This window comes from Stereum hirsutum, assembly GCF_000264905.1.
Source record: "Stereum hirsutum FP-91666 SS1 unplaced genomic scaffold STEHIscaffold_10, whole genome shotgun sequence".
NCBI lineage: Eukaryota > Fungi > Basidiomycota > Agaricomycetes > Russulales > Stereaceae > Stereum > Stereum hirsutum.
The window spans coordinates 882042-896422 of record NW_006763140.1 but is presented as its reverse complement, the minus strand read 5'-3'; the positions used below and the strand labels follow the sequence as shown (position 1 = coordinate 896422).

The following is a 14381-nucleotide window of genomic DNA, read 5'->3' as shown; positions in this document are numbered from 1 at the left end:
GGCTTCTGCACTCACAGCCGTGGGTGAACGTGCACACGCAGACCGAGCATGGGACGGGAGCGAAAAATGTAGGTACAGTAACCAGAGGAACTATTGCTGCCAGTGTCAGTGTCAGTAGAGTTCAGCGAGCAAATACGTTCTCGGGGAGCAACGTTTGTCGAGAGGCCAGTATCTTAGGAGCGGGAAACACGGACAGGTGCTTGGCAGCAGTGCTGCAAAATATGAGTGTAATGCATTTTCGGTACGGTTGCCTAGGTGTTTTGAACAAGATCTGTAAACTCCAGAAAGAGTGAAGACCAGGGGGAAAGGTAGGAAGAGGACAAAGGCTTTGGTCGCCGACCACGCGGGAGGATTTCCGATGGCCGTTGGAGGAGACGTCCCGCGTCCGAGACAGCGGGGCGAACCTGGCCTTACTGCTATTGACAACCGGGAGCGTACCTTTTCTCGCTAGCTCATGAGACATCGAGGGCCAAATTTATAGGTATCGGTGGACCGTGGTAGACGCAGCGAGATAGAGAGCTTGGTTCAAAAACAACCTGACTCAAGCGGTAATCTAGGAGGGGTGCCACACTGCCACCAACGCGCCACATCTATTTTTCGCGCCTCTGACTCTGAGGAGATGGTAGGATGTCAAAGCGGTGACGTGATGAGGACTCGGATCTCCAGGGCTGTCAAGTGGACCTGTCAATGGGCGGAAATCGGAATCGCCAGATCGAGGCCGAACCTGCTGCTAACGGGGATTGTGGCGGCGTTGGGCCTCAGATTGGCAAAGCGTAGCATATGCATCCGCTCGGCTGTGCACTCGGAGGTCTGAGAAAATTTGTCGCGAGCCTGGCTATTTCTCGTAGATGGCAGGAATAGCAGACATCAGAGCAGAGAATGCATAGTCCGAAAACGTGGACAGCAAGAAAAGAGAGAACAAAGATGGAAATGAAAAGGGAAACCCGGCGAGCAAAGGCGGACGAGTGATCGGAGATGAGGAGGACCGGCGCCGGGACATTCGAGGAGCCGAAGCCCGCGGCCGAGAGAATATTGATGGAGAGCATGAGGCGACGCAGTCATCGTCGACTATCTTCGCGGTGAACCTGCTGCCATTCGTGACGAACCTGTTCCCATCGAAGCGAAGCGTACATGTCGCACATGACGACGAACTTAGACGAACACTGCAGCTCATAGGCTTGGAAGATGCAAAGCGGCGTCCGCAGAAGACCGGGGAAAATAGGGCAGATTTCTGCTGTTTTTTCTGGGGCCGATAAGCTTAGCGGACGAAGGTATAAGAGGAGGTGATCTTGCGTGCCGCTCCTGTCAGGACGTTCCTGAGTTGCCGTCTGTTCTCGTTTCTTCGCGTGGGTAGCCACACGGCCCCATCCTATAACACCAATCCTTTATCTATCCCCGCTTCTACATATCTATCCCGCGAACTGCCACACCGGCTTTCGCAGGTCTATCCCCTTCCTTCTTCTCTTCGCCTTCGTTCTTTACTAGGCTTTCAAAGCAATGAGCCTGACGATTGCCGATAGACTCAACGCCCTCGTACGTTTTGCCTGCTCTTTTCGTCGAGGAGGTTCAGGATATTGAGCGTCTTGCGTAGGTGGCCGACTCCTTCGTTGGAAGATGGTTCTCTTTAGAGGGATCAGGCGCTAAGAAGGAGCGCGAGGGTTCTCGCTTCATCGTGCGTGGCCTTTTACTCTCCTGAGCGACTTTTCATGCTCACTGCAGTTTGTACGGACTACAGACCGAGATTCGTGCTGGACTCACGACATGGGTGCGTATACAATCTTCAAAGTCTCATTTCTCTGGCTAACAATCTAATACCATCAGGCCGCTATGGCGTACATCGTGAGTTTTACCCTGCTTAGTTAGACAGCCCCTCATCCGACTTACCCATCCACGTCTTTCTCATCCACAGATCTCCGTCAACGCCTCCATCCTGGCCGACTCCGGAGGAACTTGCGAGTGCCCAACAAATGACGGATGCACAACCGACGATACCTACACCGCTTGCCTTACAGAACTTCAGCGCGACCTCATCACCACCACTGCGGCTGTCTCTGCACTCGCATCGGGTCTCATGGGTTTACTTGCGAACTTGCCAGTGGGCATGGCACCTGGGCTGGGCTTGAACGCTTATGTGAGTGTCTTTAGCATATCTGCGTATCGCCTGCTCGTTTGGGGTTAGCTCGGTTTTTGCCCACTCGAGCAAATGTCGGGTTTCATGTTCTCCATTTCTAAGTTCTTGGTACCACATGAACAGTTTACGTTCTAGTGGCTCTACCCGGTGGTAGCGCCTTCTCCGGTGCTATTCACGCTATTCGTTCGAGCCAGGTACATCTGGGTAGAAGTGCGCTGATCAGAGTGGTCAATGGATTTCCAAGTTATATCTTGTTCTACTGGTTTTCACTTCCCTCGTTACCTGCCTCTGTGTGCAAGCGATTTACTTCCTTCGCGGAGAGGTGGCCTCACTGGTGCCACAGCGGATTTCGGCACAGATATTTCCCGACTGGGACAGACTTGCGGATCATCTGAAGAAGCCTTCCATTTTCGGGCAGTCATTCAGCCTCATCCGGCGGTCTCTGTGTCCTTCGTTACTTGGTGGAAGGTCGTATAGGAATCGACGCTAATACTCCATGTCTCACCATCAGTTCGCCTACTCCATCGTCGGTTTCCACGGTACCGGCGGTATTATTTCCTATCGCGAAGCCCTCGCCGCCACTTTTATGGAGGGCTGGATCTTCCTTATTCTCTCTATTCTCGGTCTTCGTCAATGGCTCGCCCGCATCATGCCCCAGTCGCTCGTCATGGCAGTCGGTACTGGTATCGGTGTTTACATTGCGTACGTTCTCTTCATTTACCACGTTTATTACAATTCATAATGCTGAAAGGTTCATCCAGCTTTATTGGTCTTGGCTCCGGAGGTCTCTTTGTTGTCGGTGGCGACACGACGAACTTGGTCGGCCTCGGTGGTTGCACGTCAGATAACTACGAGACTGACCTCGACTACTACTGTGCGGGTGGCGTCATGCGTCTGCCCACGATGTGGCTCGGTATCTTCATCGGCGGGTCAGTCTCATTCCTGTTCTCCGCTCCATCTCTGATTTTCATACTGATTTCGGGGCGCGGCGCAAACAGTTTCCTTACTACCTTCCTCATGATGTACCGCGTGAAGGGCGCCATCCTCATCGGCATCTTCCTCACCTCCATCATCTCCTGGCCTCGTCCCACCTCCGTCACCGCCTTCCCCCATACCGATGCCGGCGACGAAGCCTTCGACTTTTTCAAACAGGTCGTCGCCTGGCGTCCTCTCAAACTCATCGGCGGTGCCATCGACTTCGACTACTCTAACGGCAGGGTGTGGTACGCTCTCATCACGATGTTGTATGTCGATATCTTGGACACCACGGGAACCTTGTACTCTATGGCGAAGTTCGCCGGATTGAGGGACCCGGTTACGATGGATTTCGAGAGGAGCACGGTTGCGTATTGCGTTGATGCGTTCTCGATCTCTATGGGTGCTTTGATGGGCACGAGTCCCGTTACGGCGTTCATCGAGAGTGCGACGGGTATCTCTGGTGCGTATCTCCCGCCTTCATCTCCTCGTTCCGCACTTTTCCGTTGAGTACGTATGTTGACGAACGTTTGTGATTTATAGAGGGTGGAAAGACCGGTATCACAGCCGTCACCACCGGTTTCATGTTCTTCATCTCCGTCTTCTTCGCTCCCATCTTCGCCTCTATCCCTGCTTGGGCCACCGGTGGCGCTCTGGTCATCGTCGGCACGCTCATGATCCGTAACGTGCGCGATATCAACTGGGACTACATTGGTGACGCCGTACCCGCGTTCTTGACCATCATCGTCATCCCGTTGACCTACAAGTAAGCCCACATCTCCCGTCTTCTGATTTCCAGAGATTCTGGCGCTAGTGGATAGAGTGCTGACGAGCCGCCTCTAGCATCGCATACGGTGTCATCGCCGGCATCATCTCCTATATCCTCCTCAACGGCCTCCCATGGCTCATCCGCAAAGCCTCAAACGACCGCATTCTTCCCGCTAACTACGGTTCCGCCGAGCCATGGGTCATCCCTCCAGGCGGCATCGTACCCATCTGGATGAAGACCGTGCACGCGCGTATCACTGGCCGTGGTGAGCTTCAACATCACGAGCACGCGATGGAGGAGAGGGATATGAATAGCCTGGAGAGGGTTGACACGAGCAGTCAGGATCAGGACCATGTGTTGGGGAGGAAGATTGATATGGTGGAGCCGGAGGAGAAGAGGCTGTAGAGTGTTCGGGTGTTGTTGATAGGGCTGTAGAGCGTTTGTGGATCTGAGTATTTGTTCGCGTACTTGTTTGTTAGTTAGTTTGTTTCGATTCGGCCGTGTCGTTGTTCATCTACCCACCTCTACTCATCTGCTTCCATCTACATACTTCCCGCTCATCCCTGCTTCTTTATTCCTCTTCACTTCATCTTACACTTGTTTTACTTTTCTCTTTCGCATTCGCCCACCTTCTTGTGCCATTCCATATCGTGTATTCGGGGTTCAAGTTCACTGTAGTCAGTCGGCGTAGACGAGTCATTCGAAGATCGATCGTCAAAGGCGGAAAAGGATCCATGTTACATATGCACTTTATCGTACATAGTATTCACACCATCCACCAGTTTCTGTTTCTACGGATTCGCGCTCCCTTGACCGTCGTTCGTTCATTTTCTCAAGTTTACACGTCTGCGTTTGCTCCTGTCAAGCGTACAGTATCTTGCCTCTTGAGTCACGATGCTTATACCCACCGTTGACTCCATCTATCTGTGTGCTTCGAGTCCTGCCGTTTCACAGACTATTGCTAAAATTGTGTACATGTACGTGCTCTTGTACATAGAGACTATACTTGTTTCTTTGTGTACGTGTTTGTGCTTGTTGCTGTATTGCTTGTAATCCATGGCCTTTTTCTTCAAAGCTTGCGTGCTGATGGTTGATTCGGAATGGGCCACGTGGTTCGTGGTGTCCTAGCCCGAGTCCGATGCGGTTTCTGGTCCACTTTTGCACTCATCAACTAATATTAAGTTTAAGGCCTCGCCCGCAATTTTTCGAGGTCTCAATCATCATAAAACCAACAAGACGATATTAATTTACGGGCCACCGCGCACAAAACATATTACAACCCCTCTAAATTTCAAGCCTAGTCACTGTCACGAACCACCATCATCCCCACCCATCTGTACGTATTCACAACTTCAAAGCCGAAGCAAGCTGCTTGGCCGTCTTGTCTCCCAAAGTCTTCAACGCGTCAAGGTCGATTTTAGGGCCGGAGAGATCACCAGATGGCACGACATCCGGGAAGACGATGTCTGTGAACAACCAAGGAGTAGAGATCAGCCTGCGGTCCGTGATAAGTAGTTGAAGAAGAGGACAAGACGAACAAACGACATCCTGGGCATCGTGCCCGTTGTTTCCCGTGATTTTATCGTTCGGGAAACAAGTCTATCCCATGAGGAGTGAGGCCTCGCCGATGATCTCTGGCGTGGCGCCACTAAATACGTAAGATGTTCAACATCAGGTATGGATAGTTGGTGGAACAGGTCGGACAGGAAGAGCATACTTTTCGTCGCCAAAGATACCATAGAACATCTTGCCGTTGCAGATGACGGCGGAGAGCGCGTTGCCCTTGATCTGAACCGTCTTGGTGGCGAACGTTTCTGGGAGGACGATGTAGGGAACGTAGCGAGCGTCGAGAGCCCCGAAGGCGGTGTTGGGGTCGCCTTCAGAGCTGCCCTGATAGCGTATATGAAGACAGGGAAGTTAGTGGTCAGGAGGGGGACGAGTTTGCGCGAAAGCCTGCTTACATCGCACTTGTACTGTTGAGAACCAAAGGGATGGTCAGCAAGGTGTCGTGGAAGATAGAGGCTGGCAGATAACCCACGTCTGGGCCATCACAGTCGATGTCCATGTCCGCCTTGAAGTAGTACGCAGAGACACCGCTGAGCTTCTGCCAGTCACCATAGATCTTCACGCTCTTGCTTACACCCTGATCAGGGGCATACGTAGCCAGGACCTTGGACCCAGAGGACGCGGCGGAGTAGATCCCTGCGGCGTTGATAGATCCATCGGCTTGGAATGAGGGGTTCGCACGTTTATCGATGGGTTGGGGAGACGCAAATGTGGTGGCGATAGAGCCGATGAGGACAGAAGAAAGGAGAGTGGCGCGGATGAAGAAAGACATCTTGGAAGTGAAGGATGTGCTGGTGGGTAACGATTGACATCCAGGATTGTGGCATATTTATATAGGGAAGGAAAAGACTCACTCATCGTGCTGGCAAGTCCGATATAGCAGACCAGCACATAACTGCTGTCCAGTCAAGGTCGCCCAAGGGTTTCAGAAGGAGTGTCGCCAATAGACTATGCGATGTGTAACATCATAAGAAACGGATCCCCATTAGATACACGCAGGTGGTTGTTATTCCTGAATAGTTAAGCAAGAAGAACGGTAAAGTAAAAGAACCACGGATGATCGTCAACGAGCAGTGTGAGGAGAGTCCCGCCGAGCTGTTCATCATGTTTGAACGGCAAGCGCACTGGACCCGGGGGCGATGCAGTTTTGTATATAACGAAACGGCGCTCGAGCTCTTCTAGCATCCGAGTCGCCAACAGAGTATCGCATGGACAAGTCGTCCAGCGCTGTTGTTCATACATACCCTGAAACAATTCGTTTTTCGTGGCATGCCAGAGGGTGAAGAAGTTGGTCCAGTCACCGGAAATGGAAGACTGTGTGTAGTGCCCTACGGTCCAATGGCGGAGCTGAGAAGTGACTACCGGCCAGCAAATAAGTATTTTGAAACAGTGAATTGTTGTCGTAGACTCCAGAGAGGGATAGCAGCTGGAGCAACGATGGCAGTAGTTTGTTCAAGTCGGTAGTCAGGTTGTCCGATGCCAAATTCCTAGAAAGTTTCGAGGTGCTCCTGCCAGCAGCCCCGTGCTGCAATTGAGTGTAGAGATGCGCTACACAAAAACATAAGTGCCTGCACGGTAATTCTGTTGGTGATGGTGACGGGTCGTCGCAGCGATGGTGGGATGGAGCAAGTTGCTGCAAGTTGTTGAAGTTCGTAAACATCAACAGCAACTTTCCCACGACCCCTGGACAAAGGACCACCCAGTCGAACCAATTCGCCAATCAGTATAGGCAAGTATAAATCATATAGTGTGGTGCCGTCGGCACTGTAAGACTTAAACCCTTGACACGGCGGGGGGACCAGTATTTGGAGCACGCCAAAGCCATTTGCATTGTGAAATCCATATCCAGAAAATAGATAACACATTGGGATGCTCCAAATTATGTATTTAGCGTAGTTCAGTGGGAAATCCATAGTGCTGCTTTGGATTTCGCTTTAGACTCGCCCGAATGAGACACTGAAAAAAGACAATGGTGCCCTGCAAATAATATTTTTTTGCTGAGCTTCAGAGCCCTCCGAATCAAGAGACAAAGGCTGGCTCTGGATCCCAATCTCGCGCTAGCCAAAGCTATCATTTAGACCGCTCGATTTGGTGAACCAAAGGCGAACAACTGAGCCCGATATGGTGCTCTCTATAGTTTGGCTTTGAGCACAATCTGCCACGTGGCGCACGCTGATTGGCTGTCAATTCGCAAAATTTCCAAAGTTGGACTATGGAGAGTTCCATACGGGACCCGATTGTTCGCCTTTGGTTCTACGAATCGAGCGGTCTAAATGATAGCTTTGGCTAGCGCGAGATTGGGATCCAAAGCCAGCCTTTGTCTCTTGATTCGGAGGGCTCTGAAGTTCAGCAAAACATTATTATTTGCAGGGCACCATTGTCTTTCTTCAGTGTCTCATTCGGGCGAGTCTAAAGCGAAATCCAAAGCAGCACTATGGATTTCCCACTGAACTACGCTAAATACATAATTTGGAGCATCCCAATGTGTTATCTATTTTCTGGATATGGATTTCACAATGCAAATGGCTTTGGCGTGCTCCAAATACTGGTCCCCCCGCCGTGTGAGCGAGAGGCCTACTGTGAAGGATATGGCTGTCTAAGAAGGGATGCTTCGAAAGATGTGGTTGCAGACCAACCCTGGGCCACACGAATTGCGACGATTGAAGTCTTGACTGCATTCGATTTGTGCCCGTCATGAAATCGGTAAACTCGTCGGAGGCCCAAGAAACAGCCTCTCCCTGGAAGTATGTCACTGTTTCTTTAGTTCGACATGCTCAGGTATACTCCGGTCCTCCCCCCTCTCTTTCGATCTGCGTACTTGCTTATGCCCTGGTCTTGTCGCAGTGCGAAAGCAACGTCAACCCCAACTCGAAACCTGATGACGCAGACCCTGATCCTCTGACTTCCGAAGGTCAATCTCAAGCGACAGCCCTTGGCAACTCTTACGCGCATACTCGCATCGACGTGCTCCTCTCATCCACATACGAACGCGCAGTCAGCACCGCTCTCGAGATCTCAAAGTCGAACGACAACGACGTCCCCATTACCAAAGAACCGAATCTCATTGAGCGTAAACTGGGAACTTCCATCCCTCGACTTATGAGCAAAGGACTTTTCAAGACTGCGATCGCGGAGCGAGATGGAAATCTGTATGATGGGAGCGTGAATCGCGAACACAGACCGCAAGGTGGAGGAGAGAGTTTGTCTGATGTAGAGAGAAGGTCGGAGAATGTGTTAGCGATATTATTGAAGTATGCTGTTGCTTTGGATAAGGTACCGAGCGTAGTTGAGGGGAACGACCCTGTTCGGCGGTATGAAGCGAGCACGGGCGATGACGACACCGGAGGGCTGCAAGAAGTGCCAGAGGGCATCAAACATGTTGTACTGGTGAGCCATAATGCGTATATGGGGGAATTTTACGAGATGTTGCTGTCCTGGGGCAAAGACGACCATGAGCAAACGGCAGTACATTATGGGAACACACAGTGGTCAGTCCTCGACATTTACGCCTATCAGTTCCTCTCCTTATAGCACTGTACTTGCAGGTCTCGACATCTTGTGCGATACAGGGTGACCGATGATGAAGAGACTGAGGTTCAGTTCTGGGATCTCAAACCGCCTCCCTCTTAAAAGTGTGTGGCGAACACCTAATAATTTAACTTGACTATTCTTGGTCTCCATACTCCCTTGTCAGTGACCTTTCTGCCTACATCGAAATATAAGCATCTCTTCGCGCTCACTCCGCCCGCCAGCTAGACCATCTTTCACAGGTGACTGCTACCTGACCTCATCCCGAAAATCCTCCGTTCCACGTTCTGGCAGTTCCTGTCCACGGGTGCCCCTAGGATATCACAAGGCATCGTTCTGAGCTATTATTTCCTCGATCTTCAAGCGCATGACTCAATAATACCTTCAAAACGGGAATGTCTCGTCATCTGTGGGCTACATAATGGGCGCGCATCGTGCTATGATGATTGGTCTCTGTCGCTCTGGTCTTTGCTAGCTATGAAGTTATATTCCAGTATACTAATTAGTCTCTACGCTGCTTGCCTTGCTCGAACAATAGTTATCCCCTCAGATCTTCCGGAACTCACTAGTCTAGCTCACACCGATCTTGAGCGATTGTTATCCACAACGCTACCCGTCCGCCGTCAAACGGAGAACGAGACTTGCCCAGCAAGTGTCGGTTCATTCCCGAGCCCGACCTCTCCTTCTATATATGATCTGGAGAAGAGAAATGCATTCGTGAAGAGGTATGCTTCTTTGCAGTTTAATTCGTTAGTGCGGCCCATGCTGATCGAAATATCTGTGAAAGGGTTGGGACGCAGTTGACGTTGGCTGGTGAGCCTTTCAGAATTGTTGGACCGAATGTATATTGGCTTGGACTGGACGAGAATGTCATGTAAGTCGAAGCTTGTCTGCGTCCTTTCTACTCCGCTGCTTATTCAACTGGGAACGAATTCGCTGGAGCAGTCCCGACCCGGCATATCCAAGCAAACAACGGGTCGTCGAGATCTTCGGCGTTGTATCGGTATGCTAGATCCGTGATTATCTAGTGCTAGAGAATGACTCACAAACTGAATGATTTAGGCCATGCGTGGTACGGCAGTTCGCGGCCATACGCTCGGAATATCAATTGGAAACCCATTGAGCGTCGAGCCTGAGCTGGACGTATTCAACGAGTCGGCTTATGAGTCAATTGACTTCGCAATCACGGTGGCGAGGGTTTATGGTATAAAGGTTCATTTTTGGACCTATCGCATGTGTGATATCACGAATCTGACCTACCCGATGTTCAGCTTCTTATACCGCTAGTGGATAACGTATGTTCTCCTAATAGCATTCCTGCCTGATTGAAACGCTGACAGACCTGGTGCAGTACAATTACTACCATGGAGGAAAATATCAATTCATCGAATGGGGAGGACACAACTTTTCTGGCACGGGAGCCGATATCACCCCTCCGGATGTTGGAGCCTTCTTCTACAATGATACCAGTGTCGTGGAAAGCTTCAAGAGGTATATCACGCAGCATCTCAATGTGAGTTCTTACTTCTTACCTGCTTGATACTTGTGGCGGGCTGGTGTTGATCAAGACGTCAATAGCATGTCAACCAGTTTACCAGCGTGGCGCTGAAGGATGATCCTACTATCCTGGGTGCGAATTAGGTGTTCTTCGCCACTTCGCTAAGTGCTAATGCCTCGAATCATCGAACAGGTTGGGAGTCAGGCAATGAGCTGTCTGGAGCAAGATTCGGCGATGGACCCGCCCCCGCGAATTGGACGAAAGAAATGGGCGATTTAATAAAGAGTTTAGCACCGAATCATCTCTTCCGTGAGCACATGTCTCTACGCATTCAGGTCAAAGTGCGAAAGCTGACACAATCCCAATATAGTGGATGGCTCTTGTAAGTTTCTGCAGAGATTGCTTATGAACCTCGTTTGACCATGATGTAGACGGGCTGTTCCCCGAAACTGGCCAGCTGGAGAACGAGGTCGTAGATATCTTGTGCGCCCTCTTGTGCAGACACGGATTTCTTCACTGGTACTAACCTTGACATTGACGCACAGTTCGAATCACTACTGTGAGATCCTGTCACTGCCGTTAGCCATATAATTAGTGACGGGTTCGGCGTTGACAAACGTGCTCCAGACCCTCCGAACATCACAATTTTAGAATCTGACTTGGCACTCACCAACGCCGTGAACCGCAATTATCTGGCAGGAGAGTTCGACTGGACCGGCGCGGTAGTCCACTTTCTCCTCCATTTGTGAACTGGCCACTGATTGAAATTTGAAAGCAGGGGGATAACTTAACGACATTCCTTCAGACTGTCGGGGACACCGGGACAGCAGGAGATTTTTACTGGTCCTTATTCGGGCACGATGACCAGTGTTGTCAATACGTCGGTATGTTCGTTTGTTCCCGTTCTCACCCGGAAGATGACCATAATGTCCGTCCATTGCTTACAGAACACGACGACGGAGAGTCGTTCTACTACCTGCGGGACGATGCTAATTATACTGCACAGGGTGCTATTTTGGTACGTTGTACCCTGTTGTATCTCGTCTAACCATATGTTTTACTCTACAACTATCTCCCACCAGATCAAGCATGCTTCCGACGTCAGTGGATCTCAAGGTGAGGGTGGCACATCTGTGGTGGAAGCCATGTTCTTGACATAACTTATGAAAACCATACTATTCATCAATAGCTCCGGAGATCTTACCAGAGGTTTCTTGCCCGCGGATGTCTTCTCCAGCTTCTATAATTCCTCCGGTAGTCTTCAACCTGACCGCGCTGGGATTACCTTGAATCTTTTTGGTCCGATGACATGTAACAGGTTCAAACGTACGATTATATTGCTGTGTGTACGGACTTCTTGCCTGCTCCGAGGGTGTTGGCCAATCCAAAGCCATCCGATGGAGTTGGGCCACCCCGACTATCTTGCCACACATCTATTCCGAAGTGTTCCGAGCTGATCACGGGCTGTCACGGACCAAGTCGGTAAGTGCTCACGTGTGTGCTACGCGTGAGATGTTGTTCGGGACGCGTCGCGGAGTGGTGCGGGGGCGCACCTTGTTCTCTCACCCATTCTTGTTCAACAATACCCACGACCTCGGGTGAAGCAGCGCCACATTAGCAACGCCGCCAACAGGTATTCATGGAATCCGAGGACACCCTGCGTACGGCCGCGCCGGAATGGTATTATGGATGCTCAGATGACTGTACCCGTCCGATGACATTCTCACGAGAACCGTCCTCAGGGGACTTTGCAATGGTAGACCTACTATGATCACCCACGGGATACCAGGCATCGATATATAAAGGGGCCCATCGAAACTACCCATGGTTCTCATCACAGTAGCCCTCTACCAGTTGACCCACATCGTCTCTTATACTTCTCGACATCAACGACTATGAAGGTGCGTTGCGCAGTGTAATTCCTGGCAGAGAAAAGAGTCTAATCATAGTGGTGATTAGGTTCTCGCTATCCTTTACAATGGCTACCAGGCTGCTTTAAAGGAGCCGCGTTTGCTGGGTACTGTGGAGAACCAGGTATTTTTGATGTCATTCTAAAGCTGAGCAGTCTTGACCACGGCTCGGTAGCTTGGACTTCGTGCATACCTTGAGGGGTTGGGTCATGAATATATCGTGCGTCCACTTCATTCTCGTGATACGCCCTTGCATTGACTATCTCACTATACACAGGTCAGCAGTGACAAGGAAGGCCCTAATAGCGACTTCCAGAAACACATTAAGGATGTGCGTTGCATATGGTGTTCGACTCGGTGTTATAACTGAATAATTGTGACTGAACAGGCCGACGTGTTGATTACTACTCCGTTCCATCCTGGATATCTGACCCCAGACCTTATAGAGAAGGTGAAATCACCGATAAGCACGTCCTATAAAACCTCTCACTGAATGAGTGTTGGCGCGTCATTTTAGGCCAAGAACCTCAAGATCTGTGTTACTGCTGGTGTCGGTTCAGATCACATCGATCTCCCCGCAGCCGTGAAACACAACATCGAGGTCGTCGAGGTCTCCGGCTCCAATGTCACTTCCGTTGCCGAGCACGTCATGATGTCCATCCTCACACTAGTCCGCAACTTCGTCCCAGCTCACGAGATGATCGAGCGTGGGGATTGGCAGGTCTCGGATATTGCGCGAAACGCGTTCGATCTCGAGGGTAAGGTCGTGGGAACGATTGGTGCTGGAAGAATTGGGCGCAGGGTCTTGCAGAGGCTTGCTCCTTTCGACTGTAAAGAGTTGCTGTACTATGACTATACACCTTTGCCTCCTGGTCAGTCTTCTTTTCTAAACATGCAACTGTGATTTCCCGAGTCTCAACGATATCGATGCTATAGATGTTGAGAAGTCCGTGAACGCTCGTCGGGTTGAGAGCATAGAGGTTCGTGAGGTCCATATTTCGACCAGACTAGATATTGACAGAGTGCTTTTCCAGGAATTTGTGGCCCAATGTGATGTGACCACCGTCAATGCCCCTCTTCACGAAGGAACTCTCGACCTCGTCAACAAAAACCTGTTGAAGCATTTCAAGCCGGTAAAGCCTTCCTTTGTACCTCGCTAGGTCTGCGGCCATCGCTCACGAATGGGTTTCATAGGGTTCATGGCTCGTCAACACCGCTCGGGGCGCCATCTGTAACGCCCAAGACGTCGCTGACGCCCTCGCCTCTGGTCACCTCAACGGCTACGCCGGTGACGTCTGGAACAAGCAACCTGCCCCAAAAGACCACGTCTGGAGGACAATGAAGAACCCCCTCGGTGGTGGAAACGGCATGGTTCCCCACTATTCCGGAACAACGCTAGACGCGCAAGCGAGGTATGCGGCGGGAACGAAGAGTATCTTGCAGAACTTCTTTGAAGGCAAGCCGCAGGAGCCGGGCAATATCATTGTCGCAAAAGGTAAGTCAAATCGTGATCATGTGCACCGATACTGGTATGAAGAGATTGCTGATCCTAATGCGGCTATTTGTAGGAGCATACGCGACCAAGGCTTGTCAGTTATCTTTCTTTCTACGGTCACTACTCTTTCACTGACTTCGCTGTATTTGCAGATGGCCAACGTTGACTCACTGCATGAGCCGGTCGTTAAGGATAGAACGCTCGATGACAGTATTAGAAACTTGATCAGCCAGAGCTCCAGATTTTGCCACGAACTTTTGCAACGTACCTCGTGCTGTATGTTTCTTTACGCGTTTTCTGTATGATTTGATATGTGCTGGCATCCTATCTTGCATGGCGCGACCTTCGAGTCCTTGGTGTTGAACAGAACAGCAGTAAGCGCATGTTCGAGTTCTCATTGTACTTGTGGCCATGGAAGACGAGGTGACTTCGGAGCATATTGATATTGGTGCACAGCAGCATGCCCAGGGCCTGAGTGGGATGCGGTTCTCTACTATGTCTGATAATTC

At 50.7% G+C, this 14381-nt stretch overlaps 6 protein-coding genes across 6 annotated transcripts; 4 read left to right on the top strand and 2 right to left on the bottom strand.

Moving 5' to 3' along the window:
• Positions 1-1362: 1362 nt before the first annotated feature.
• STEHIDRAFT_148188 (uncharacterized protein) lies at positions 1363-4913 on the top strand. The gene is made up of 10 exons (XM_007305999.1): positions 1363-1533; positions 1592-1672; positions 1736-1765; positions 1822-1839; positions 1910-2131; positions 2643-2833; positions 2893-3060; positions 3130-3569; positions 3650-3872; positions 3950-4913. Exons 1-10 carry the CDS (start codon positions 1498-1500, stop codon positions 4278-4280), a joined length of 1740 nt encoding a protein of 579 aa, XP_007306061.1. The 5' UTR covers positions 1363-1497; the 3' UTR covers positions 4281-4913.
• A 306-nt stretch (positions 4914-5219) lies between these two features.
• On the bottom strand, positions 5220-6213 carry STEHIDRAFT_112437 (uncharacterized protein; the record flags this gene model as incomplete). Its single annotated transcript, XM_007305998.1, has 4 exons — positions 5220-5370; positions 5593-5765; positions 5837-5848; positions 5914-6213. The coding sequence occupies 4 exons, from the start codon at positions 6211-6213 to the stop codon at positions 5220-5222; spliced, it is 636 nt and encodes a 211-aa protein (XP_007306060.1).
• Positions 6214-6461: 248 nt separating this feature from the next.
• Positions 6462-6683, bottom strand: STEHIDRAFT_132426 (uncharacterized protein; the record flags this gene model as incomplete). The annotated part of the gene is made up of 1 exon (XM_007305997.1): positions 6462-6683. The coding sequence occupies one exon, from the start codon at positions 6681-6683 to the stop codon at positions 6462-6464; it is 222 nt and encodes a 73-aa protein (XP_007306059.1).
• Positions 6684-8135: 1452 nt separating this feature from the next.
• On the top strand, positions 8136-9071 carry STEHIDRAFT_158616 (phosphoglycerate mutase-like protein; the record flags this gene model as incomplete). Its single annotated transcript, XM_007305996.1, has 3 exons — positions 8136-8219; positions 8286-8929; positions 9011-9071. The coding sequence occupies 3 exons, from the start codon at positions 8136-8138 to the stop codon at positions 9069-9071; spliced, it is 789 nt and encodes a 262-aa protein (XP_007306058.1).
• Positions 9072-9390: 319 nt separating this feature from the next.
• On the top strand, positions 9391-11894 carry STEHIDRAFT_169779 (glycoside hydrolase; the record flags this gene model as incomplete). Its single annotated transcript, XM_007305995.1, has 17 exons — positions 9391-9433; positions 9508-9694; positions 9757-9843; positions 9915-9972; positions 10032-10181; positions 10241-10264; positions 10321-10482; positions 10548-10599; positions 10660-10776; positions 10838-10849; positions 10899-10950; positions 11013-11026; positions 11095-11189; positions 11246-11351; positions 11415-11485; positions 11550-11583; positions 11657-11894. 17 exons carry the CDS (start codon positions 9391-9393, stop codon positions 11755-11757), a joined length of 1365 nt encoding a protein of 454 aa, XP_007306057.1. The 3' UTR covers positions 11758-11894.
• Positions 11895-12319: 425 nt separating this feature from the next.
• On the top strand, positions 12320-14237 carry STEHIDRAFT_81660 (NAD-dependent formate dehydrogenase). Its single transcript, XM_007305755.1, has 11 exons — positions 12320-12368; positions 12427-12501; positions 12553-12597; positions 12655-12708; positions 12766-12828; positions 12895-13249; positions 13314-13357; positions 13412-13510; positions 13572-13872; positions 13946-13966; positions 14025-14237. The coding sequence occupies exons 1-11, from the start codon at positions 12363-12365 to the stop codon at positions 14036-14038; spliced, it is 1077 nt and encodes a 358-aa protein (XP_007305817.1). The 5' UTR covers positions 12320-12362; the 3' UTR covers positions 14039-14237.
• Positions 14238-14381: the final 144 nt, after the last annotated feature.